The sequence below is a fragment of the Tauraco erythrolophus genome, assembly GCF_009769465.1.
Source record: "Tauraco erythrolophus isolate bTauEry1 chromosome 30 unlocalized genomic scaffold, bTauEry1.pri scaffold_44_arrow_ctg1, whole genome shotgun sequence".
NCBI lineage: Eukaryota > Metazoa > Chordata > Aves > Musophagiformes > Musophagidae > Tauraco > Tauraco erythrolophus.
The window spans coordinates 554-25,690 of NW_028238561.1; the positions used below are offsets into that span (position 1 = coordinate 554).

At 64.9% G+C, this 25,137-nt stretch overlaps 1 protein-coding gene across 1 annotated transcript; it reads left to right on the forward strand.

Moving 5' to 3' along the window:
• The first annotated feature begins 762 nt into the window (after positions 1 to 762).
• ARHGEF11 (Rho guanine nucleotide exchange factor 11) lies at positions 763 to 25,102 on the forward strand. The gene is made up of 42 exons (XM_086630439.1): positions 763 to 794; positions 6,742 to 6,777; positions 8,192 to 8,283; positions 8,829 to 8,927; positions 10,256 to 10,305; positions 10,408 to 10,465; positions 10,979 to 11,157; positions 11,271 to 11,342; positions 11,533 to 11,652; positions 11,899 to 11,953; positions 12,033 to 12,109; positions 12,561 to 12,701; positions 12,888 to 12,962; positions 13,468 to 13,569; positions 13,941 to 14,039; positions 14,574 to 14,616; positions 15,077 to 15,173; positions 15,271 to 15,393; positions 15,702 to 15,725; positions 16,172 to 16,316; positions 16,535 to 16,631; positions 17,140 to 17,169; positions 17,983 to 18,112; positions 18,255 to 18,434; positions 18,828 to 18,875; positions 19,368 to 19,555; positions 19,668 to 19,814; positions 20,289 to 20,368; positions 20,574 to 20,699; positions 20,794 to 20,911; positions 21,247 to 21,425; positions 21,519 to 21,594; positions 21,732 to 21,899; positions 22,034 to 22,121; positions 22,228 to 22,329; positions 22,591 to 22,679; positions 22,788 to 23,024; positions 23,139 to 23,429; positions 23,891 to 23,983; positions 24,429 to 24,661; positions 24,801 to 24,987; positions 25,065 to 25,102. Exons 1-42 carry the CDS (start codon positions 763 to 765, stop codon positions 25,100 to 25,102), a joined length of 4,644 nt encoding a protein of 1,547 aa, XP_086486565.1.
• Positions 25,103 to 25,137: the final 35 nt, after the last annotated feature.

Sequence of the window (25,137 nt, forward strand, 5' to 3'; positions counted from 1 at the left end):
CCCCGTGGGTCCCCTATACCCCAGTCTCCGCGTGTCGTGTCCCCCCGCCCCCCCAGGTCTCCCTATGGGTTCCCCCCCCAGGTCTCCCAGTGTCTCCCCCCCCCCCTCAGGTCTCCCTATGGGTTCCCCCCCCCAAGGTCTCCCAGTGTCTCCCCCCCCCCCCCCAGGTCTCCCTACGGGTTCCCCACCCCCAGGTCTCCCAGTGTCTCCCCCCCCACCCGGGTCTCCCTATGGGTCCCCCCCCTCCACGCTGTCCCCGTGGCTCCCCTATACCGAAGTGTCTCCCCGTGTCGTCCCCCCCCAAGTCTCCCTATGGGTGTCCCCCAACCCCAGGTCACCCCATGGCTCCCCTATACCGAAGTCTCCCCGTGTCCCCCCCCCCACACCCGGGTCTCCCCCTGGGTGTCCCCGTCCCCCCCCCCCCACTCCGCTCTCCTCCCCCGCCGGCGCTGCCCCCTCGGCGGCGGCGGGGGCCGGGCGAGCGCGGGGATTGGGAGCGGCCGTAGGCCTCTCCCTCGGCCCGGCCCCCAGCGCCACGGGCGGGTCGCGGGGCGGCGGGCCGGGCTGGGGGGGGGCCTCGCCGCCGCCGCCGAGCCGAGCCGGGCCGGGCCGGGCCGGGCTTCAACGCCGGAGCCGGGGAGCGGAGCCGGGGCGGGGGGTCGGGCTCCGCCGCCGCCGCCGAGGCCGCCGGGGATGGTGGCGGCCGGAGCGGGGCGGCGGCTCCCCGCGCCCTGACCGCCGAGGGGCCGCGGGAGAGGCACCATGAGCGTGCGGCCTCCGCAGGCCCTCGACAGGTACGGGGGGGGGTCGGGGGGGGGTCCCGCGGCACGGGGGGGCTGTCGGTGGGGAGGGGGGTGGGGGGGAGCGCGGCGCGACCCCCGCTCGCCGCGCAGCCCTGGAGAAAAAGCGGCGTTTTGGGGGGAAATTCGGTGTTTTGGGAAACGCGGGGGGGGGGGGGGGGGGGATCTTTGGATTTGGGGGGTGGGGGGGGGTCTCAGCCCTCTCTGCCCACCCCCACCCCATCCCTCCATCCCCCCGATAGTCCCGTCCCGCTCGGGTGGTTTATGGGGGAGGTGTGACCCCCCAAAAATTGAAGAGCCCCCCCCCCAAAAAAAAACCAGCTCCATCTGCCCCACGTCCGACCAGTGGGAAAATGTGGCTGAAATCCGAAAAAAGGGGGAAACGGGAGTTCCCCCCCCCCCCATGCTGTGAAATGTCATTCCCTGGTGGAAGAGCCGCGGGTTTAAGCGGAATTTCTCCAGGTGGGCTTTTGGGGTGCAGGGGGGGGGTGGATGGGGTGTCTTATCCTCCCCAGGGCTCGGCTCCTGGCCGGCAATTAAGCTAATTAAACCCCAGCGGGATGCGGTCACCGTCTGCCGTGGGAGCAGGGGGGGCCGGTGGGGGTCCCGCTCGTGTCCCCCACCCCGGTGGGCAGCGGGTGCTGCATCCCCCCCACTCTGTGCCTGGGAAGGTGGAGGTGGGTGCTGGAAACGGGCACCTCGCTCCTCGGCAGCTGGCCCGGATCCCTCTCCGCATCCACGTCCGGATGTGAGCCGGTGGAATGACCCCCCCAGAAACGCCCCCCGTTTGCTTTTGGGGTGATTTGAGGGGCTGGAGGCGGATTGCGACTGCCCTGTGTTGGCATGAGGAGCATCACCGCGTCCCTGGCGCGGCCGGACTCATGATCCGGGACCCCGGCTCCAGCCGCAGGGATGCGACGGCCTCTATTCCACGTGGATCTCGCCCATCCGCGGCTTTGTGCCGAAAAACCGAGGTTTCCTTTCCGCTCGCCGCGCCCCAGAAGACGCCGATTTGGGGTGTTGGGGGGAACAGCTGTGATGCCGCGGCCGCCGGCGACATCCCCGACCGCCGGCGTCGAAGATGCTCGACGCGGCTTCCCGGTGCGCCGGCACACGCTGCTGCGCCGAAAGTGCCTTCGTCGGCCGGTTGGGCGCCGCGTTCCCACCTCCTTCGCCGACACGACCCCTTCGGGTGGCTTTTTCCTGTTTTTTTGGGGGAAAAAAAGCACGTGTGCGAGACAGGGAGCACCAAACCACCCGGAAAGCGTAACTCTTAATTAACCGGAGAATCCGGCCACGAGGCCGGCGATGAGGCTCTGCCCGTTCGCAGCCGGAAGCACAAACGGAGGAGCTGCTGAATTTCTCTCCCATCCCGGGCAGGATGAGGTCCCGGCGCCACGTCGGAGCGGGAACGCGCCGCGTGAGCCTCGCCGCCCCGGCAGGTTGCGGGGCGTCACCGGGATTAAGGCTTCTGGTTGCTCTTTAAATAGCCGCCGTCTCCTCCGCTCCTTAAGGTCAGGCGCCTGGAATGCCCCGGCCCAGCCGGAGTCACCCGTGGCTGGGTGGCACGGCGACCAAAATGGCCGGAAAACGGGCGAACATCAGGACTTTCCCCCCCAAAACACCCCCCAGTAGCCCTCCGGCCACCGCCGAGCACGGGTGGGCATCGTTGTGCCGTCGGCGGCCAGGCGGGCTCCCAGGAGAGGCAAACCAGTGTCCATCTTCCTCTTCCCGGTGTTGGGAGACTGTCGGAGCCGCGCATCGCCGGCGCGTGCCGTCCGGCCGCGGGGATGTGGCTCGTCCGTGGGTTTTATCGCCGCTCTCTTAACCTCTGGTGTCGCCGCGGTTTTTGATCGTGGAAGGAGGAAAGTATTCCCAGAGCGGCCGTGCCCGAGCGGCGCTGGTGGGAAGAGGCAGGATCTTCCCCGCGGCTTGGGATTTAGGAGGGAAATCGGGGAGAAAACCATCCCTTCGGGGTAGGTTATTCCATATCTCGCGCCCCAAAAGCGCCGTCGGTGCCGGCCAAACCAGATCTGCCAGTCTGTGTTTTCCAGGAGCGGAGTGGCACCGTTAATGATTACACTGCCCGGCACTGGGAGAGCTCGGGAGCGATTCGGGACGGCTCGCGGTCTTTGCCTGCGGCGCTCCGCGCTCCGGCAGCGTTCCCGGAAAAGCCAGGCCCTGCGCCGTGTTACAAACAGCATCCTCCGTGGTGGAGAATTCGGATCCCGGCTCCGGTTTCCCCGTCGGGCTCCCTCCACCCTGCCGTGCCGGGGTTTTTCTTGCAGGTGGGGAGGGGAAGGATGGCACGCCCTCGTTTTACGAGCAAATTTTGGGGGTGGAAAAGGGCTTTCGGTGCGCGGGGTCGGAGCGGATGTGGCCGAACTTTGCCCGTAGCGGTCGTGGTACTCACCGTTTTCGTCGTGGGCAAAGCTCGTTACAAACTTTATCTAATTACGACGTAAATCCTCAGCTCTGCAGCCCCTCCGTGCTCTTCCCCAGCTCTTACTGGTCTCTGCCGGGCAGAGCGTTCCGGTCTCCATCCCTTTTTGGGTCTAATCCCACTCCGGAGCTCCCACAGCCGCCTCCGGGAGCGGAACTGGGGTTGTTTAGCGTCTCCTTTCCCGCACTGCTCCCAATTTCGGGAGAGAGCGGAGCAGGAGGACCCCGTCCCCGCCAGCCGGGTGGGCGCCGCGACTGCGAAACCGGGAGGATTTTGCGTAACCGACTCCGTGCCCGAAATCGCGGCCGTCCCCGCGCTCAGCCTCCGTTCTTCCCGCTGGGAATCGGCGTTGCGAAAATTCCCAGCGCGCAGACAATGAGAAATCCGGGGAACGGCGTCTGCCGCGCCGTTCAACAGCCAGGGCTGCTGCGCGCGGCGCGTTAATTTTATTTTCTTTTTTGCCTGCCCCGTTTAATTAAAAGTCTTAATTTAAACAAAGCTTTTGCAGAATTTCCCCCCCCCGTCTGCTGCGAGAGAGTTGCTGGAGGAATCCGGGGATTGAAAAATTCGGTTTGCTGCGGCGTCTACACGGGACTTTGCATCTGATTTGCAAAAGGAAATTTGGTACCAGCCGCCTCGCCGGGGCTGAGGCTTCGCTTTTCTCCCTGGGAAAAAAAAAAAAAAAAAAAAATAATAATAATAATAAGCAGAGAGAGAGAGAAGGAAAAAGCTTTGCTGCATCAACCCCAGATGGATCCGGGATGACTCCAGCCCTGTGGATTCGCGGGCGGCAGCTGCAGGGGCGGTTTGGCAGCCGCACGTAGCCCGCGTGCCGCGGGGACGCGCCGGATCTCGGCCGCCGGTGCCGCCGCGGTCCTGCCGAAGCCCTGGGCGCGACGGCGCTGGTGGGTCCTGGCTCTGCCACCGGGAAGAAGGAGCTGAGCGATGGGAGAAGGTGCCGGGGTGGAGGCAGCGGGCTCTGGATCCGACACCGACCGAAAGTCCCCGGAGAGCTGTTGGCGTCCCGGCGCTTCCAGCGGGCTCGGATGTGTTTTGCCGGATGGGAATCGGAAACCTGTTGTGGGGGAAAAAAAAAAAGAGGAGAAAAGCAGACCTCCTCGGGGACGGGGGGTTGTCTCTGCAGGCGGAGAAGCAGCGAGCGTTCCGGGGGGACACGCGGCCCCATCCCAGCAGGATACGTTTGCCGGGGAGACGCACGTCCTGCGGCGTTCCGGCGCCCGGCTGGAGCGCGGGGAGGGGCAAGGGGAGGAAGGCGACTCCTTTTTATTTTATTATTTTATTTTATTTTTTTTTTTTTTAGCTGAAATTCCTTCCTTCCTTCCTGTCCCCAGAATACCAGTACGTGGAAGTACGGCCGGGCGGCGGGGTTTGGCACGGGAGATGCCGGGTAATCCCGGTGCTCCCGGCGACGCAGACCATGTCGTCAGGCTGCGGTGGAAGCGCTGACTCAGTGGCAAGAGGCGTCCCACCAAGACGCTGATTTCCCTTTTCGACTTGTGGGTTTTTTCTTTTTCCTTCTTTTTTTTTTTTTTTTTAACTCCTTTTTTGCCATATCTGTTTCTAATTTTTTTGCAACTCCACCTGCCTCCCTGTTTGCTTCCAAAGCCGGTGGGATTCCAGGCTCCGGCCGCTCGCAAGACATTTTCTCTCCCCGTTTGGAGACACGGGAGAGGAAAAAATAAAAAAATAAAATAAAAATAAAGCTCCGGGGCTCAGAGAGAGCATTTTGCCAAGCCGTGGCTGGAAGGATTTCATCCCGTTCCTCTCTTAATCTTTTAATTGTGGCATTTGCTCCGCGCGGGCTCCGGCGGCGGCAGCGCCTCGTGCCGTGCTCCTTGGCATGTGCCATGGTTTGATTTGATTTTCCTCCTTGTTTTGTCATTAATTTTTTTTTAATCTTCCTTGGTTGTGCCTATCTCCTGCCTGGGTGCCTCTCGCCGCGGTGCCCGGCGTGCCCTGCCCGCACTGCCCTCTTCCATCCCACCTCCGTTGCGGGCAGGCGAGGAGCATCCTGCTCCCGGACGAGAAAAGCAAATAGCCAAAAAGTAACCAAAATCGAGGAAAATAACCTCAAAGCAGAAACCTCAGAGAGTAGGATGTGCTGGTTCGGAGACTGGTGCCGGGACCGGGCGACTCGAGGGTGGTTGTAGGATTTGGGCATCGTACGAGCGCTCCGGAATGGCAACTTTTAGGAAAAAACGGAGAGCTGTGGTCTTTCAGGGCACCCAAAGGAGCTTTCCCGGCTGGAAAGGGGTGCCAGGGTGAGGTCTCGGTGGGGTTGGCAGCGTTTGGTTGGAAACGGTGCGTTTCGGCTCTCCGTAAGTCAATTAGGAAGCAGCTTACGCAAAGCCGAATTAAACGACTCTTTTAGACGGGAATAAGCCGGCACTGGCCCCGGCTCCTGCGAGCGGGATGGGAGCGGGCACCCACCGCGGGCACGGGGTTGGCATCGCCCTGTGTGGGACTCCTGGTGGTCCGGTGGCTCCTGGCCGGGCTGGGGGCTGAGCTGCATGTGGTCCTGGCACCGGGGAGCTCCCGCTAACGAAGAGGCTTAATGACCAGCCTGTATCCGGGGCGGTGTGGGAAGAGGAGCCTGGATCCTTCCTTGGCCTGGATAAGCGGCAGCTCCGACCTGCCCCCAGCGCCGGGTAATCCCGTGGGGTTAATCCTGCACCTGCCCTTCGGGTGGCAAAGGTGCCGGTCCCCATCCTGGATTGCCTCCCAAACAGGGCAGGGGGGGTCGGTCCCATCCCTGCCCCCGGCTCCGTTGGGATGGGGGATGCTTCGGCCGTGTCTCCCCGTATCCACAGTGCCCATCCCGGGCCCCGACTGTGCCTGGGCTCCTTCGGTCCTGGTTTATCCCTCAATTCCATGAGCGAGGGGCGTAATCCAGTAAATTGAGGCTGCGGCGTAACGGTGGTGCAGGTCGTGTCTGGATTAGGATTGTCCAGACAATCTGGTTTTGTGGGATGGTCTTGGGGGGGGTGGGACCCTCTTGTTCGGTCCCCGTGACGGGCTGAGGGTCTTGCCCAGCTGCGTGGTTCTGCGATGCGTTTGCTGCCGCCGTTGTTTTAGCCAGGTGGGGGCTTGCCAAGGGGGGGCTTGCCCAGGAGATGCCCGCCCTGGGCTTAATCCGGGCAGCCCCCTGCCCAGGGTACGATGCCGGGGAGGCGATGCCAGGGGATGATGCCAGGGGGTGATGCCTCCCCCTCCCCATCATCCAGAGGAAGGTGTGAAACCGGGAGGAGGATTTGCACCGGCGAAGGTGAATCGTGCCCCGAGCCCAGCAGGTGCTGCCAGGCTGTGCTGGGCACAGGGAGGTGTTTTTGGGTCCCCCCACCCTCCCCAGGGGGTGTAAGCATGCTGCCGCTGTGCCACCTATCACACTTCTTGGTCTCTCTCTCCTCTTTCTCCCCCTCCCTGCACCTGCGTGTCCCTTGTGCCACCTCTCATGCCCATCCCTGTCCTCCCTGGCAGCCGACCGGGCACCAAGAGGCAGCCGCACCTGCCCAGGTAAGTGGGATCCGGGACGGGGCTGCTCATGGTCTCATCCTGCACCCTCGCTTCATCACGGCCTTCGGGGTGTAAGGCAGACACCAGCTGCTCTTCCCACCGGGACCAACTTCATTTTCTCACTCTTCCCGTTGCTTTCCGACCCCTCCAGCCCTGCCCCAGTGCGGGCAGAGCTGTGGCTGGTTTTGGTTGGGAGGAGGAGAGGCAGGACAGCGGAGCCGGACTTTCATCCCCGGCACGGCGTGGGATCACGGCGGCGTGCAGGGAAGGGGAGGCAGCGCTCCCAGGCCCTCGTTTTGTGGATGGAGCCGGATTCGGAGGCAGAATCAGGCCCCCGAGGAGGGGTAAAGGCTGGCGGCTGCCCTGGCATGCCCTTCCCACTGGCACCGTCGTCTTCACGCAGCGTTGGCAGGGACGGCTGCTCAGCCTCGACTTCTCCAGCCCCCCGTTAGCTGGAGAATAAACCCTGGGGATGTAAAAAGCTGTGGGACCAGCCCCCCCTTGCCATCACCCTCCTCCCAGCATGGCAGCAAGGGATGTGCCGTGCCCCCTGGGTGCACACAGAGCCCCCCCAGCTGCTGCGGGGCTCGGCGAGAGGGCAGGAGCATAAAGGGACTGTCCGTTGTCCGTCTGTCTGTCTCTTGCCCGTCCTTGGCTGCTTCATGTCTCTCCTTCCACCAGCCCCATTGCATCCCAGTAAGATCCGCCGCCGAGCCGCATCCTGCCTGCGCTGCACGATGCATCCCCCCCCTCGCCCGCCACCTTCGCTGCTCCCCCCGAGCCCCGTGCACCCCGGGCAGCCCGCGCCACACCTCCCTGCCTGCCAGTGCCAGGTCCTGGTGCCCAGCGGGGTCTCTCCGTGGAGCCCGGTGGTGGTGAAGGGCGAGGAGCCTTTTCCCGAGCTGGACTGGGGACAGGCAGCCGGAGGGACGGACAGCACTCGTCCATGCTGGCCAGTGTCACCTTCCAGCTCCGTGTGTTTGTTGTTCGTGAGCTCAAGAAGGAGCTGTGGCTGGAGGACGGGTCCATCCAGCCATCTCCAGTCCAACCATGGTTGGAGGATGGCTCCATCCAGCCATCTCCAGTCCAACCATGGTTGGAGGACGGCTCCATCCAGCCATCTCCAGTCCAACCATGGCTGGAGGACGGCTCCATCCAGCATCTCCAGTCCAACCGTGGCTGGAGGACAGCTCCATCCAGCCATCTCCAGTCCAACCGTGGCTGGAGGACGGCTCCATCCAGCCATCTCCAGTCCAACCATGGCTGGAGGACGGCTCCATCCAGCATCTCCAGTCCAACCATGGCTGGAGGACGGCTCCATCCAGTGTCTCTAATCCAACCATGGCTGGAGGACGGCTCCATCCAGCCATCCCCATCCCTGACCTCTCTTCCTCCTCCTCCTCCTCCTCCGCAGGTTAAGCAGCCTGTCTTCCCTGGGCGATTCGTCTTCAGAGCGGAGGTCTCCGGGGCACCGCCGCCAGCCCTCCGATTCCTCCGAAACCACAGGTGGGTTTTCCTGTCCCACCCCCCCTCCACTTCTCTTGTGCTTGAGGACCACATTCCGTGCCCTCTCTGCCCAGGGAGCTCAGTGGCACGTTGCCACCTGCCCCAGTCCTTGCAGGGCCTGTGGGCACGGGGCTCCTGCGCCCCTCCCAGCACCCAGAGCCACCCGGGCATGGCTGCACGTGCCCGGGGAGGGCAGGACCCTTCCTCAGCCGCCGGCGGGGCCGGGGATGCTGCTCCGGCTGCCCGCAGACACGGGCTCGTCCCACACTGCCCAGGCTCGCCAGGGCACCCTGTTTTTTGGGAGAAGGGGTCCAAGCAGGGCCATCTGCCCGGGATTGGGAGAGTGAGGATGAGTTCGCCGTGCCCCTGGGGTCTGGCAGCCGGGCGGCTGACTCCGGGGGTCTGCGCCGGGCTCTGGTTCGGGAAAGCCGGCGGGAGCCGCAGCTCCTGAAACCGAGAGTGGTGGTGGGGGGGTGGTCCCCACAAACCAACCCCACCCCCCAGGCTTTGGAATCTCACTGCTTCTCCCTCCTCTCCCTCCCCAGGTCTGGTCCAGCGCTGCGTCATCATCCAGAAGGACCAGCATGGCTTCGGCTTCACCGTCAGCGGGGACCGCGTCGTGCTGGTGCAGTCGGTGCGGCCAGGTGAGAGGGACCGGTGCCAGCAGGGCCAGGGCAAGCCGGGGGGACAGGAGATGCCATGGGGCTCCCCCCGACCCGCTCAGAGCCACATCCTGTGCCAGAAAACGGGGGAAAAAAAGGGCTTTTCCTTCCTAAGCGTTGCTGGCCGGGGGGGGTCTCGCTACGGCATCGGCCACGATGGGCAGGGGACAGTTGCTGGGGGAGGAATGAAGGTGGTTTTGGGGGAGGGTCCCCGAAACCTCCACGTTCTCCCAGCTCCCCGGGGGAGCTGCCGACGGTGGGTGGGTGGGGAATTCCCTGTTGGAGCCCTGGGTAAACACGGAGTCAGCGGCTCGCCGCTCTTGGCTCCGTGCCGCGGGAGATGCCAGTTTTGCTGCCTAATGGCTTTGGGGGGTGGCAGGGCTGGGAGCAGCAATTTAAATGGACAATGAGCTGCTTATTTGACAGCGGATGTTCCCACCTCCTCCCCCTTCCTGCCCCCCTGCCCCCCCCCCAGCCTGAAAACCAGGAAAAATGGGAATATAGGAAAGGGAAAACGCTGCAAGTCTCATGGGCAGGTTGATGATGTTGGGGTGCCTCTCTCCTGCAGCCAGAGCTGCATGGGGCTCCCCCCCCATCAGCCCCCTCACCCCAGGGCTGGCCGGAGGGTCGGGGATGGGGTCCCTGGGTGCCTGACAGCCAGAATTCCTGTCCCCCCACTCCCCGCTGGCTTCGTTTGCCAATAACGAGACCGTTAAAGCCGAAAGAATCCGAACAATCCGGCGTACTTTCCACTCTCGGAGCTCGCTGCCGTGTGTCAGGCCCTTGGCTTGGAGTTGAACCTCATGGAAACATTTTCCTCTTGGTTTTGGCTTTAGGAAAAGTGAATTTTTCGTGTGTTCCGACCTCGGCAGCTTTGTTAAAGAGCAGGCAGGGGGGAGAGCAGGCAGAGCAGCGCCGCTCTTCCCGGGCCCCGCTCCTGCCTCCGGATCCAGGCGCGCGGCGGCTCTTTAGATGTGTCGGAGCAAACCCGGGTGGTGGGATAACAGGTCGGGACCCCCTCGTCCATCCCGAGACGGGTGGAAAAGGCTGGGATCTGGCTGGGTGAGCAGAGGAGGGCTTGTCTGGAGCTGAACATGCGCTGGGTGTTGCACGTAAAGCACCCGAGGCTCCGTCACCAGCCGTGTCCCGTGGGGGATGGATGCCCGGTGGTCCCTGTGTCCCCACCCTGGCAGGGCAATAGCTGCACAGGCTGTGCCAGGATGGTCTGGGACCAGCAGGACAGGAGCTCTTGACTCTGTCTGCTGCCCCTCCAGCCCTCCTGACCCCCATCTCTCCTCCCTGTCTGGCAGGGGGGGCAGCCATGAGAGCCGGGGTGCAGGAGGGGGACCGGATAGTCAAGGTGAGCATCCCTGGCCATCCCCCTGCTGCTTCTCCATGCGGGGCCACGTGCCCTGCTCCCCCCTCGCCACCAGCCTGTCTGACCCCCTCTGTCCTCTCCCAGGTGAACGGCACGATGGTGACCAACAGCTCCCACCTCGAAGTGGTGAAGTTAATCAAGTGTGAGTATGGCCAGGGAGCTGCTCTGCTCGCCCGCCCCGCTCCGTCGTGCCCGGGCTGCTGTGGGTGAAACCGGAGAGCGGGTTGTGCAGGAGCACGTTTCCATCGGGAGATGGGTGGCAGCCGGCCCCCCCACCTCTTGCACCCCCAGAGTGACGCTCTGCCCCATAGCAGGGACCCAAAAAGACAAATGGGTGTTTACAGCTTTGGGCACAAGCCTCACCACGCCGAGAGGGGCACCTTGTTCCTCCCCAGGCCGTGAGGCTGCAGGATCCCACCCAAGGGCAGGTCTTGATTCTTGGGAAAAGATGGGAAAACCTGTCTTGATCCTTCCAGAGAGTGTTTGCAGGGTGGGCCAGGGTGGCACCCGCCACGGCAGAGGTGGCCTCTCTGCTGATGGGGACAGGGACGTGCCCACCTCGATGCCGTGATGCCCATCAGATGTTTTAGGTGGAGAAAGAGTGATTAATAGGAGCCTTTCTCACTCTTCTTTTCCCACTCCCAAATTTTTCCAGCCGGTGCCTACGTCGCTCTGACCCTCCTGGGCTCTCCCCCTCCATCGGTGGGGCTCTCCGGTTCTCAGCAAGACGTGAGCACGGCAGGGGCCCCCCGCATCACCCCCGCCTGTCCCCCACCGCCCCCCCCGCCGCCGCTCCCTCCGCCGCAGCGCATCACCGACCCCAAGCCCTTGCAGGTACCAAACCCCGCGGTGCCCCCACCCTGCCCTGCCCAGACCCCCGCCCTGGCACGGCGGGCAGGAGGAAGGCCAAGCTCAGCCCGTCTCTTTGCATCCATCGGAAATGGCAGGATCCCGAAGTCCAGAAGCACGCGACGCAGATTCTCCGGAACATGCTGCGGCAGGAGGAGGCAGAGTTACAGGTACGGCGGCGGGTTGGCTCCGTTCTTCCGCGGAGTCGCGGCGCAACAGCCCTCGGTGCTGCTCCGGTGCTGTCCCGGTGACACTGGGACCTGCCCGTCGTCCCACGGAACCTGCTCAGCCCCGTTTCCTCGGGATGAGGTTTACGGGGTTGGGGCCGGTGCCAGCCTCCCCTCTCGTCTCTCCGCTCAGCGCTTCCGCGAGGCGTACAGCCGGAACCCTGGCACCGCCGTGGAGGAGCAGATCGAGGGCGCGCGCCGACGGGTCAGCCAGCTGCAGCTCAAAATCCGCCAGGAAACTGGTGGCTCCGTGGTACGGGAAAGGCGCTGGGGAATTAGTGGGGTTGCCCTCGGTTTAGGGGGTCCTGCCATCCTCCCGGCTCCCTCCGAGCCTGGAGCTTGGGAAGACCCTCCCGAGGCAGTGGAGACATCCCTGGTTTCCAAAACCTGCTGCGGTGGGACCCGCTGTGGCTCTCCCATCCCTGGCCCTGTGCCTGGGTGTCCCCCTCCCCGTGCTGGGGAACATCCCACTGGTCCGACACACCTCCCGGCGTTTTAGGATTCGGGGCGGCTCTGCAGCGACTCTGGCTCGGCCGGTTTCAGGGGGATGGAAGGTGAGTTGTGCCGGTGGCTCGGACCGTCCCCGCGTCCCCGTCTCCTGAACGCGCGGCTCAGTCTCCCCTCTGCTCCCAGGACGCCTCTCCCTGGACTCGCAGGATGGTGACAGCGGGTTGGAATCCGGGACGGAGCGGTTCCCCTCCGTGAGCGAGGTGAGAGCGGGGTTACTGTGGCCGTGGGGACCCCACCCCAACTTCTGCTGGGCCCTGGGAGTGGGGAGAAAAGCCCGGATGGATGGACGAGTGGACCTGCTGTTGCAATCCCAGTTATTTATTGTCCATCTGAAGGAGCTGAATTTCTTGTAACGTGGTCTTGGCTCGGAATTCCTCGGGCTCGCAATGCTTAGCTTGGCGTGACCGCCCCGAAATGAAGGGTACCCCAAAGTTCCCGCTTGTGGTCCTGCTCTTAAAGTGTTTCTCATGGCCCCTGAGGGGTTTTGTGGTTTCCGAGTTCCAAGTTCCTTTCCATTTGTGGTCTCTAACCTGGAAACTGCCCTCGAGACCCCCTGGAGCGCGGGGTGGGGAGCGGTGGTGGCAGCCCCCGGCATGGAGCGTGGCTGTCGCTGTGCCCCATGTCCCCTGATGCCCACGCTGCCATCCCAAGCAGATCTCCCTGAACCGCAACTCCGTCCTCTCCGACCACGGCCTGGACAGCCCCCGGACCTCCCCGGTCATCAGCGCCCGCCTCTTCCAGCACCATCGCCGGCAGGGCTCCGACACCCCCTTCGCCCCCGCCGCCGAGCAGGTGGGCTGGGGCCGGCTGCGGGGGTCCCACCGCACCGCCAGGGCGTCTGGTTGATGGGGGCACGACCCGGTGGGACGTGGTCCGAGCCTCCCTCGGGAGCTGGCGGGGTGGGTGCTTCAGGGAGGGCGAAGGCGTGCCCCCAAAACCGGGCGCCTGGCTCCTACATCCGTCCCTTCTCCCTGGCAGGGGTTAGACCGGACAGGACGACCCCTCATCATCGGGCCGGAGGAGGATTATGACCCAGGATATTTCAATAACGAGGTAACGGTGTCTGAAGTATTCTTGGCTTTTGTCCCCTCTCCTTAAGGGACAGGGCTGTCCCTCTCCCACACGGGCACCCCCATGCCCTGGCAACTGATGGCATTTAGGTCCCAAGGGACATCCAGGGATGGGCTGGTCCGGGGGGGGAGGCGAGTGCCCAGCTGGGATGAAGAAAGAGGTGTGGGAGCCGGAAATATTCTTCCCTCTGAGGATGCTGAGGCACTGGACCAGGTTGCCCAGAGAAGCTGTGGCTGCCCCATCCCTGGCAGTGTTCCAGGCCAGGTTGGATGGGGCTTGGAGCAACCTGGTGTAGTGGAGGGTGTCCCTGCCCGTGGCAGGGGGGTTGGAACTGGATGGTCTCTGAGGTCCCTTCCAACCCAACCCATTCCAGGATTCTATGATTCTATATATCCCGGTGCTGAGCTGTGGGATGGGCCTGATCTGGAGCAGTTAATTCCTTTCCTTCCTAACTGGCTCTTTCTCCTCTGGTCCCTTCTCCGCGCAGTGCGACTCCCTCTTCCAGGACCTGGGCAAGCTGAAATCCCGGCCGGCGCATCTGGGGGTCTTCCTGCGCTATATCCTGTCCCAGGCAGATCCCAGCCCCTTGGTAAGGGACCCACCGGTGTCACCGACGCGGGGCGGGCGCGGACGGGGCGACGGATTTGGCACAATCCTCTGCTCCGGCTGAGCGCCGGGTGGGTCTGGTTTGCCGAGCCGATGGGCGAAGCTCCGCGTTATCCTTCTGCCGCGGGGCTCCGGCTGCTGCTGCCCGCGGGAGAGGGAAGCACAGCGTGGGGTTACACTTCCTCCTCTTCCTCCCGGGCGTGGCACGGTGGGGTGCTGCCCTCCCCAGACCCCACTGAGTGTTTCCTGTTCCGTGACCGTACGGGCTCGGCTTTACGGAGCCGTTCACCTCCCGGCTTCTTCTAAACCATCCTCCTCCTCCGCTGCCCACCCTCTGCTCTGCCCTCCTTGCAGCTCTTCTACTTATGCACGGACGTTTGCCAGCAGATGCCCATCAAGGATTCCCGGGTCTTGGGGAAGGATATCTGGAACATCTTCTTGGACAGGAACGCGGTAAGGGCAGGACTCGGCCGTCAGCTTGCACGGGAGTCCTTGTCCCTGGACAGCCGGCGCGGGGTGTCGCGTCCCCTGCGCCGGGACGGATTTTGAACGGTGTTTTTTGCCACGGACGTTGCTTCCTCGCTGCCCGTTCCTCCGCGTCGGTGCAAGGGGTTGCGTAAGGCGTGTAACGCACGCCTTGCACAACTGCCCGGAAGCCCGGCGCAGGCAGGAGAGGACGAGGCTCCCGTTAGTGCCCCTGGGACTCAGTGCCCCCTCGGAGGGAGCGGGGGCTGCTCCGGAAGGGGGGTTGTGTGTTGGGTGCTGGGATGAGCTCCGGGCGCTTGGCATGCGACACCCCCAGCTCTCGCCTCTCCGGTGCAGAAGTTGCCACGGGGCGATGGTGCGGGAGCGTGGGATCCCTCTCCACGCCGGCTCGAGCGTGGCGCTGGCGTGTGCACCGTATCCCCGGTGCCTTCCAGCCCTGCTCGCTGCCGGGGAGGAATTGAACTGGTGCTGAGCCGCTCTTGTTGTGCCTTCCCTCCCCAGCCGCTCCGAGTGAAAGTGTCTGAGCAGCTCCTGGCTGAGATCGGTGAGTGAGGGGCTCCCGGGGCGTGTGCCGCAGCCCGGGGATTGCCGGAGCACCCGCCGTCTGCACGGCCGGCGACGCTGGCACCTCCACCCTGCACGAGGGCTGGTTGTTAGGATGCCAAAGCGGGATCCTAAAGGATTTCTGCAGGATTCTGCTCGTTGCCAGGGACTCCCGTGCAGGCTCACGGCCGAGTACTGCCCTGCATCTGAGAAACGATGCGCCCAGGTTTGGGACTCGGGCTCCTGAGCTCTTCTCCGGCTCGGTCCCGGTGGTCCGGGGGGTCTTGTTACGGGCAGATGTCTCAGCCTGGGTGTGCAAAACAGGAGAGAGATTGTCCCAGCCTGGAAACCGGCGAGGAAAGCAGCTGCGCTCTGGCAGGGGGGAGGCCAGCAGAGAGGCTGTGCCCTTCCTTACGCACCAGGCATGGTTGGTGACACCAATTCTCCTCTCCCGTCCCCAGAGACTCGCCTGCGGAATGGGGACGATGTCCGAGCCGCCCTTTTTGACGCTCAGGAGATGGTGATGCCTGAGATACAGGAGCAGATCCAGGACTACAGGTAACGCGCTGCCCCGCAGAGCTCGACGGGCTCTTGCCCACACGGGTGGCCGGTGGCCGGTGCCCAGGCTCGTGGCCCTGACCCTTGTCCTCCGCAGAACGAAGCGCACCATGGGCCTGGGGAGTCTGTACGGGGAAAACGACCTCTTGGATCTGGATGGGGACCCCCAGAAGGAGCGGCAAGTGGCCGAGAAGCAGCTGGCCCAGCTGGGCGACATACTGTGAGTGCCAGGTTGCCACTGAGGCTGCCCGTCCCGCGCGTGGGGGAGCACCTCTCTGCCTGGGTTTGCGGCGAGAACGTGGGGAAGGGGATCGGGCACAAGGTCAGCTCCGCTCCTTGATCCTGCTTGATCCATGCCTTTGCTGTCGGAGGTGGGAAGGAGAGTTGGGAGCAGGCGCTGGGTGCGGTGAGGGGCAGCGGCACGGTGGGTCGGAGGTCTGGGTGCTGTGAGCACCCTGCCCGGGGGGCTGAGTGGAGGAGCCTGTTCCAAACCAAACTCTTTTAATCCCTCCCCATCCTTCTCTCCAGGTCGAAATATGAAGAGGACAGGAGGTGAGTGGCCCCGGGGCACAGAGGGAGCGCATCCAGCTGCGAATGCCTTACGGTTGTTCGCTGAGGAGGCAAAAGGAGAGGAGCCACAGGAGCATCCCCTTCCCGTGCTGGCCTCCGGCACCCTCTCCCCGCTCCGGGCGTATCCCCGTGGGCTCTCAGGCTGACCCTGGAGAAGGGTGAACACAGAGCTGGGGGTGCTGGGGTGCCGGATGCGGCCCCCTGCCAATCCCTGTTGCCCCAGCTTGCCCTCTTCAACTGCTTCTTGCCTTTCCTCCCTTCTCACTTGTCTCTGTTGCCACTCGGGCATCCTCCCCTGCCTGGGGAGGGATGGACCCTCTCCCCTCGGAGCCCCTCGGGATGTCTCAGCCTCCCCCTGTTGTCTCCCCTGGCCTGCGGTGCCCCATCCCGGTGTCGGATCTCCATCCTCACGCTCTCCTCTCTTCCAGCTCCCCCATGGCCTTTGCCCTCAGCACATATATGAACCACGCAGGCATCCGCAGCCGGGAGCCCCGGGTGGCCGGCACCAGCGAGAAGACTCCGTCCCTCCCGGACAGGGACAAGTGGCTGCCCTTCTTCCCCAAGACCAAGAAGGTGGGTGGTTTGTTGGCAGCCGCTCTGCCTCGGGACCAGGGATCTTTTGGGAGGGGTTCTCCGGAGATCCCTGTGCCTCGGAGAGCTGCTTAGCACCAGGGCAGAGCCGGATCCCGGCTCCATCCCGTCCCCAACGGCTCATGCCGGGGTGTTCAGCCAGCACGAGGAGGGTCGGGGACGTGTGTTTTTATCGGTGCTCCTCTCGGGTGTCCCAACAGAGCAGCAGCGCGAAGAAGGACAAGGATGCCATGGAAGACAAGAAGCGCAACCCTATCCTCAAATATATCGGGAAGCCCAAAATCTCCTCCCAGAGCAGTGAGTATCGGGATCTTCTGGGCTGCTGTACCCACCAGCCTCGCTGCTGTCTGGAGGAGATCAGCTGTCTGCGTGCCCGGGGCTGTTGGGTGGCCCTTGGCACCCATGGGACCCCCGTTCACCCGGTAGCGGGCACTTTGCATCAGCGCCCTCCGCTCTCCTCCAGCTCGTTGGAAACCTGTTGTCTCGGCTGTCCGTGCTCCCACGTGGCGTTGAGGGGAGCGGGACGGGAGCAGAGCCGAGCTCTCCCCCCGGATTTATCGGACGTACCCCATCCTGCAGGCTCCCAGGCTGCGTGCTGTGCTTTAGGGGCTCAGGTGGTGGAGACCAAGCGTGTCCACGCGTGTGCGAGTGTCCACGCGTGTGCGTACCGTGTGCGTGCCCGTGTCCCTCTCCCTCCCCTTCTGCTTTGAGTTCTCATGCCGTTAGCTCACGCCTTCCCGCTTCGCCTCCTCCGTTGCCGAAACGCGGGATTGATTTGACATCTCATTTTTGTTTTTCCTTTCAGCATTTCATGTCCCTTTGTCCCCTGTCGAAGGTAAAAGGCCTCTTCTTTTGTTTGCCATTCGCCTCATGCGCTTCGTTTGATTTCGTTCCCCCCGAGCTACCCCAGCCTTGTTGCACCGGGCATCGGGGTGGGCTCGGATGGGTGCCGCGGGGTCTGGGAGGAGAGCTGCCCGCGGTGGCCGAGTGCTCGGGCATCCCAGGCATGGGCATCCCAGGCACGGTCATCCAGTGCTCAGGCATCTCGGGCTCGGGCATCCCAGGCACGGGTATCCTGGGCCCGGGCATCCCGGGCTCAGGCATTGTGGGCTCGGGCATCCCGGGCTTGGGCATCCCGGGCTCAGGCATTGTGGGCTTGGGCATCGTGGGCACGGGCATCCTGGGCATGGGCATCCCAGGCACAGGCATCCCAGACTTGGGCATCCCGGGCTCAGGCATCCTGGGCTTGGGCATCGTGGGCACGGGCATCCTGGACATGGGCATCCCAGGCACAAGCATCCTGGGCTCGGGCATCCTGGGCACAGGCACCCCAGGCACAGGCATCCTGGGCACGAGCATCTCAGGCTCGGGCATCCTGGGCTTGGGCATCCCAGACACGGGCATCTCAGGCACAGGCATCCTGGACTCGGGCATCCTGCTCAGCACATCTCCCTGAGGAAGCTGGCAGCCAGCTCCAGGGAATCCCCTTGGGCAAGTGATCACAGTGCCAGCGGCACCTTCGCCTCCGCAGCCCGAGCCGGACGGGGCTCCGCTGGGCAGACGGTTGAGGCCACGGTGCCAGCACGGTCTCCTGCCCAGCCACATGCAGCCTGTTCTCACCGGAGTCACTTCCCTGCTTTCGTCCCAGCAGTCAAACCCGGCAACGTGAGGAACATCATCCAGCACTTCGAGAACAACCAGCATTACGAGAGCCAGGAGCCTGGCACCCAGCGTCTCTCCACTGGCAGCTTCCCCGAGGACCTGCTGGAGTCAGACAGGTAGGGCAGGGGCACATGTGGGTGGCAGCCTGTGCATTCGGGGGGGTCCTGGCACGGTTTTCGGTGGGTTTGTACACGTGAGGGTGTCCCTGCCTGTCCCACCAGGCTCAGCCCGTTCTGGGTTTTGTCTCTCCCACTGCAGTTCCCGCGCCGAGGTCAAGCTGGGCCGCTCGGAAAGCTTGAAAGGGCGGGAGGAGATGAAAAAATCCCGGAAAGCAGAAAACGTGCCTCGGTCCCGTAGCGACGTGGACATGGATGCCGCAGCTGAGGCCACGAGGCTTCACCAGTCGGCATCGTCTTCCGCTTCCAGCCTGTCCACGAGGTGGGAGATGCCATCCGAGCCCCCCGCGTCCGTGCCCTGGGTTCCCCTGGGCACGTTTGGCTTCAGAGGGGAGCTGGGGGTGGGGGTCTGAAAGCTGAACCCCTTGGGCTGAGACACCATCTCTTGGGAAAACTTTGGCTAAGTCAAGGTCAAGGGGTGGTCCTGACCCCGCAGCGCCCGGCTGCCCGCTGAGCCTCCCAGCCAGCGTTTGCCAGGGGCAAACGGCGAGGATTGGGCTCGAATGCCCATTTGTGCCCCAAACCCTTCACGCCAGACCCACGTCTGGAGGGGCTTACCGAAACGCTGCTGGGTGCTGCCCCACGGGGCGCGGCGATGGGAGGAGAGGGGCCAGGGTGTCAGAACACGAGGGTGACTCTCCCGTCCCGTCTCCAGGTCGCTGGAAAATCCCACCCCTCCGTACACGCCGAAGATGGGACGCAGGTGAGTGGCTCAGCCTCGGTCGCTGCCGTCTCTGTTGAGCCGGCCGGGGGTCCCGGGGGGGTTTTCCTACAGAGCAGGAGGGTCACTGTAGGGGTGTGCCGGGGCCGTACCCCCACTTTGGGGGTCACAGGGGCTCCATCTGTGCCTCCTTAGCTTTTCCCTCCCCGTAGGCGAGCCATGGCAGAGCAGAAGGGGAGGTGATGCCCGGGGCTGCCCCGGGAGGGAGTGCCCTGTTAGTTCTCCATCCTCCTGGGGCGAGGGGGCACCTCTGTTCCCTTGTGTCTCACGCAGGAGCTTAAAGGACCTATGTAGATGTCTGCTGGGGGACCTAGTCTGTTAGCTGCAGAGTCAGAGGCTTGTACTTCTTGTGCCGAAGGCCCCGGGTTCAAGCCGAAATAGGGCCCAGGTAGATATTGGGAGCGCCGTGGGGTGGGCTGGATGGCTGCGGGTGGCTGCAGGGTACTCCCACCGCCGCTTTTTTCACCCTTCCAGGAGCATCGAGTCGCCCAACTTGGGTTTCGGGGTGGACCCCTTCCTGCCTCATCTGCTGGAGGACGAGCAGGGTCAGCTCTCCGACCTGGAGCCCGAGCTGGACTCCCAGAACTGGCAACACATGGTCAGCCGGGAGCTGGTGGCCAACTTACCGCAGAAGGAGATCGACCGGCAAGAGGTGATCAACGGTAAGGAGCAGGGGGCGTCCCGAGGACGCCCGGGACCCCCGCCTGGCATCGCGCCCCGGCTCCGGTGGGGCACTCCCCTGGGCACGTCTCCACCCCTGCGCCTTCCGCACAGAGCTCTTTGCCACCGAAGGGTCTCACCTCCGCATCCTCCGAGTCCTCGACCTCCTCTTCTACCAGCGGATGAGGAAGGAGAGCCTGCTGTCCCGGGAAGAGCTGGCCCTCCTCTTCCCCAACCTCCCTGACCTGATAGAAATCCACAGTAAGCCTCTTCCCGCTCGGATCCTGCTCTCCCGTGGAAATACCCCCCTGCCAGCGGCAGCAGAGAGTGGCCCACGTGGCCCACGGCTGCCGGGGGCTCCTGTGTGGTCGCCCACCGTTGGGACCAGCCCTCCTGGTGGCATCGTGGCGTCTCGCTGCTCCAGCCTCTCCTTCCCCTCTCCTGGGAGCGATCCAGAAATTGGTTTTTTTCCGGCTCTGCCAATGTCTGGGATGCCTGGCCCCTACCCAGCCCTTGGCGTAGGGCGCTTTCGTGACACGATTTCGGTGTCACGTTCCTTGACATGCTGCATCCATGACAGCAGCAGTTGAAGCCCATTTGGCTCCGACCCCCTCCGGAGAACCGGTGGGGACCCTCTGGGACAGGCAGCTCAGCGGGTGCTCGCACGGACGGGCGATGGGTGGCCCCGGCGCCCCGTTCACCCGAGTCCTGTCTGTCTCTCGCGTCCTCGTTCAGATTCTCTCTCCGAATCCATGAAGAAGCTCCGGGAAGAAGGACCAATCATCAAAGAAATCGGGGATCTCATGCTGTCTCGGGTAAGGGGGGGACAGGGGTGGTCGAGCCCCCAGGGGCATCTTCTTGGCCTCCATCGTGGAGGGGTTGGCATCTTTAAGGGGAGGTGGAGGTGACCCCACTGTCACGCTGTCCTCTGGCCGTGATCGGAGCAGAGGAGCTCAGGGAGACTCAGGGCTGAGCCTGGGGGGTGGTCCCTGAGCCCAGTTCTCCCCTGCACCCCCCCAGTTTGACGGCCTGGCCAAAGAGGAGATCCAGCAGGTCGCTGCTGACTTCTGCTCTTACCAATCCATCGCCCTCGAGCTGATCAAGACCAAGCAGCGCAAGGAGACCCGTTTCCAGATCTTCATGCAGGTTCGTCCCTCTCCCGGGTCGTTCCTGGCCCCGGTGCTCCCCCGGCTTCTCCCGATCCCCCCTCGGGGTTTTCACCCTCTTCCCTGTGCCGTAGGAAGCGGAAAGCAACCCGCAGTGCCGGCGCCTGCAGCTCAAAGACTTGATCATCTCTGAAATGCAGCGCCTGACCAAGTACCCGCTGCTGCTGGAGAACATCATCAAGCACACCGAGGGTACGGGCTGGGCACGGGGGGCACACCGGGGGGCATCTCCCCAGGGTCGCCCGGCTGCGTGTCCCCATCTCCGGCACGTCCTGCGGCTGGCAGGAGGCGGTCGCTTTCTACCGTGGTGCCATCCAGAGCAAAACCCCGGGGCGGAGGGGAGGACGTGGTGCCTTTCCAGCCGGAAGAGCCAGGCTGGGGGGGTCCTGGGGGTGGGAAAATCTCCCTCTCATCAGCAGGGAGCTCTGGGCCGGCGGCGTTTTGTGCCCGGGATGCGGCTGGGAGCCTGTCGGGGACACCGGGAGCCCCGTGTCCGCTGAGCCCCTCTCACCTCTGTGCCATCGCAGCGGGCACCTCGGAGCACGACAAGCTGTGCCGAGCGCGGGATCAGTGCCGGGACATCCTCAAGTACGTGAACGAGGCGGTGAAGCAAGCGGAGAACCGGCACCGGCTGGAGGGCTACCAAAAACGCCTGGATGCCACCTCGCTGGAGAGGACCAGCAACCCGCTGGCAGCCGAGTTCAAGGTAGCTCCGGCTCCCTGGCAGCGGCTGGGGGGGGCTGGCAGGGGGCTGCCTGGCCCCCGGCCCGCGCTCACCGCCACCCTCGCCTTCCCACAGAGCCTGGACCTCACGTCCCGGCGCATGATCCATGAAGGGCCGCTCACCTGGCGCATCGGCAAGGACAAGACCGTGGGTACGGACCTTCCCCGTTGCCCGGTACTGGGAGCGTTGGGGTCATCCCCCTCCATCCTCAGCCTCCCCCAGGACGTGGGTGTTTCACCTCCAGCATCCGTAGCTGATCCTCCTCTTTTGTCTCCTGTCCCACCTCAGACCTGCACGTGCTGCTCCTCGAGGACCTCTTGGTCCTGCTGCAGAAGCAGGACGAGAAACTGGTGCTCAAGTGCCACAGCAAGACGGCGCTGGGCTCCTCGGACAACAAACAAACCTTCAGCCCCGTCCTCAAGCTCAACTCGGTGCTCATCCGCTCCGTGGCCACAGGTAGGGAGAAGGGCCACGGAGAAACCGCGGGGGCTGGCGGCGAGGACCACCCGTCCTCCGGCCGTGCTGGTGGCACAGCCGTGCCAGTGGGTCGTGCTCTGACCTTCCTCGTCGCTCTTCATCGCCCCGCGTAGATAAACGAGCCCTCTTCATCATCTGCACGTCGGAGCTGGGACCCCAGATCTACGAGCTGGTAGCGCTGACGTCCTCCGAAAAAAACACGTGAGGCTCAGCGGGATGGGTGCTGCCCGGGGCGGGGGCTTCTCGGGGGGGGTGGGCAGCAGCAGCCCCCCTCCTGGGAGCTGATGAGGGGTTCTTGGCCGGGTAGGTGGATGGAGCTGCTGGAGGAGACAGTGCAGAGTGCCACGAGGAATGCCACCTTCCCACCCAAGCGCCGGACGCCCGAGCCCACCCGTGCGGCACCCTCCGGGTGAGCTGGGAACTGGGGGGGGGCGCGCTCTGTGCCCAGTCCCGTGCTGGTGGGTGCTGGGGGCCAAGGCTGCTGGGTCTCTCCAGAGGGCAGTGGGGATGGGAACAGGGGTCCTCCCTGGTCACTGGGCACCTGGGGGTGGCTGCCAGGGCTACTAGCACCGTGTGCTGGGGGCTTGGGCAGCGTGTGCCGTGGGGTGGGTGCTGCCCCCGCACCCCTGGCTCCTGCCTGGCACGTAACGTCCCTTCTCCATCCCCGCAGCCTGGTGTTGCAGGACGCCGATGTCTCCCCCATCCTCTCCCGAGGTGCCAGCTCCGGAGCAGAGGCAGAGGCTGAGGATTCCTCCTCGGGTGAGCTCCCCCAGCCCCGCTCCCCCAGCCCTGCCCGCACCCTGCCCGCACCCTGCCCGTCTTTTCAGGGTCCGGACATGACTCCAAGCTCTCCCCTTCTTCCCGCAGCGGACGACAATCCCACCGCGCTCCTGGACAGGGAGAAACCCCCGGCGCTGCTGGAGGAGCCGGTGAGCAGCGAGGTGGAGGAAGGGGAGGAAGAGCTGCCCGCAGCTCCCCTGCCCACTGGGGTGGGCACGGAGGCAGCCGAGACCCTCCCAGCCGAGCGGCTGGGGCCCCCCACGCGCCTGCCGCTCCCAGGACCCACCGGAGCGGAGGGACTGGCCGAAGCGGCGCTGGAGGATGGTGAGTGCCACGGGAGGGCTCCGGTGGGGCGATGCCAACCTCTCCCAGGGGGAGCTGAAGCCCCGAACCGCCTCTTTTCCCCCCAACCACCCCCTTTTCCACACCCCATCCCAGTGGAGAACCTGCGGCTCCTGATCCTACGGAGGCTCCTGCCGTGCCGGGACGCGGAGCCCGAGGACGACCTGACCCCCACGCCGTCGGTCATCGGCGGTGCCGGCCAGGCCTGGGATTCGGTGCTGTCCAGCCGGGATTCGGTGCTGTCCAGCCAGGATTCGGCCTCCCGGGAGGTGCTGGCAGAGCCGCCGAGCGCCACCGAGGACACGAAATCCCGGTCGGGCCGGGAGGAGACGGACGAGCCGAGTGCGGGTGCCGAGGAGCCGAGCGGCTACAAAGTCGTCCGAAAAGGTAGCGGGGCGACGGCGAGGGTCCTCGGCCAGGCCGGGGGGGGGCGTGGGTGCTGGGGACCCCTTTTCTCTCCCTGACCTGCCCCTCGCTGGGATTTGGGGGTCTCCCTCCTCACTGGCCTGCGTGAGCTTTGCTGGATCGGAGCTGGGGGCTTGTCCAGGGGGGCTGAGGGGTGCAGGTGACCCCCCCCCTCCCTCCTTTGTGCACCCCAGGGGTGTGGGGGCTCTGATGGGTGCTGGTGGTGGGGTGCTGATGGGTGATGATGATGGTGGATGCTGCTGTTGGGGTGCTGGTGGTGGGTGCTGATGGATGCTGGTGGTGGGATGCTGGTGTTGGGGTGCTGATGGATGCTGGTGGTGGGGTGCTGGTGCTGGGTGCTGATGGATGCTGGTGGCGGGTGCTGGTGGCGGGTCCTGCTTACCCCTTCCCTCTCCCCCCCCCTCTCTTTTCGGGGTGCACAGCCCAGGCAGAGGGTGCTAAGGAGGCCACGCCCTCACCCGGCAGCAGCCAATCAGAGAATGAGCTGCAGGAAGGAGGCGGAGCTAATGTAGATGGTAAAGAGACCCCCCCCCTCATCCCCCGCCCGGACCTGGCAGGGGGTCCCGGGGGTCCCCCACGTTCCCAGTTCCCCATGGAGGGGACACCCGTGTGTCCCTTGAGCGGAGCTGTGTCCCCCGAGGGGACACGTGTCCCTGGGGGGGGGAAGGAGGGGGGGGTGTCTGTGTCACTTGGGAGGACGTGTCCCTTGGAGGGGGGGGGGCACCGTGGCCCTGAGGACTGTCCCCACGGCCAAGGGCACCCTGTGCCAGCGCAGCCCCGATGCCACCACCCAGCGAGCTGTAAGCGGGTCTGTGGCCAGATCCTGCCGCGAAAGGGCACAACCCCCTGCGCTGGGCGGGGGGCAGGACCTCAGGCAGCAGCCCCCCCCCCCCCCCAACATCGAGGGGGCCACCAACACCCACCCAAGCGGGTCCCTGATGCTGCTCATCTCCTCTTCAGGCAACTACTTCTACGTCAGCATGCCCACGGGGGTCAGCATGCCCACGGGGGTCCCCCAGCCCACCGCCCCGCACCCCGCGCCACCCCCCAGCCCCCCGCCAGCCTCCTCGCAGGAGGCCCCCACCCGTCCCAGCCCCGCCGAGGGGTCCCCGGACCCCCCAGCACCCCTCCGCGACGTGGACCTCATCTTCCGCACCATCGAGCAGTTGACGTTGAAGCTCAACAGGCTGAAGGTGAACCCCCAAAATACGCCGGGAGGGTCGGGGGGGTCCCATCAGGGCGTCATGGAGAGGGAGGGGGGGAAATGGGCCTCGACCCCAAACCTGTGCCCACCCCCCTGACCTGGCACCGTTTCTCCCGGGCACCCTCCAGGCTGTGGAAACAGCCCACCGGGAGCTGCTGCGGACTCTGGGGCACAGCTCCTCGGCCGATGTCACCCCCCTGGGGGGCTCAGCCCCAGAGACGGACGGGTGGTCCCAGCGACCCCCCAGCCCCGACAGTGACAGCCCCTTGTCCCGCACCCTCCGGAGCCTGCAGGGTCCCGCTGCCAACGCCCCAGGTAAGACCCTCACCCACCCCCCCTGAATACCCACACCCCCCCAGACCCCCTCACCTCCTTCTCCCCATCTCTTCCAGGCTCCAGAGCCCCCCTCGCCGAGGACCCCGGCCTTTAGCCGCAGTGGGGGGAGAGGAGGGGGGTGTCCCCCTC

Excerpts from the sequence above, each read along its gene's own strand:
- ARHGEF11 (XM_086630439.1), top strand. The coding sequence starts at position 763 with ATGAGCGTGCGGCCTCCGCAGGCCCTCGACAG. Across the intron at positions 10,306-10,407 it reads AGGGGGACCGGATAGTCAAG|GTGAACGGCACGATGGTGAC; the intron begins GTGAGCATCCCT and ends GTCCTCTCCCAG. Across the intron at positions 23,430-23,890 it reads CTACAAAGTCGTCCGAAAAG|CCCAGGCAGAGGGTGCTAAG; the intron begins GTAGCGGGGCGA and ends CGGGGTGCACAG.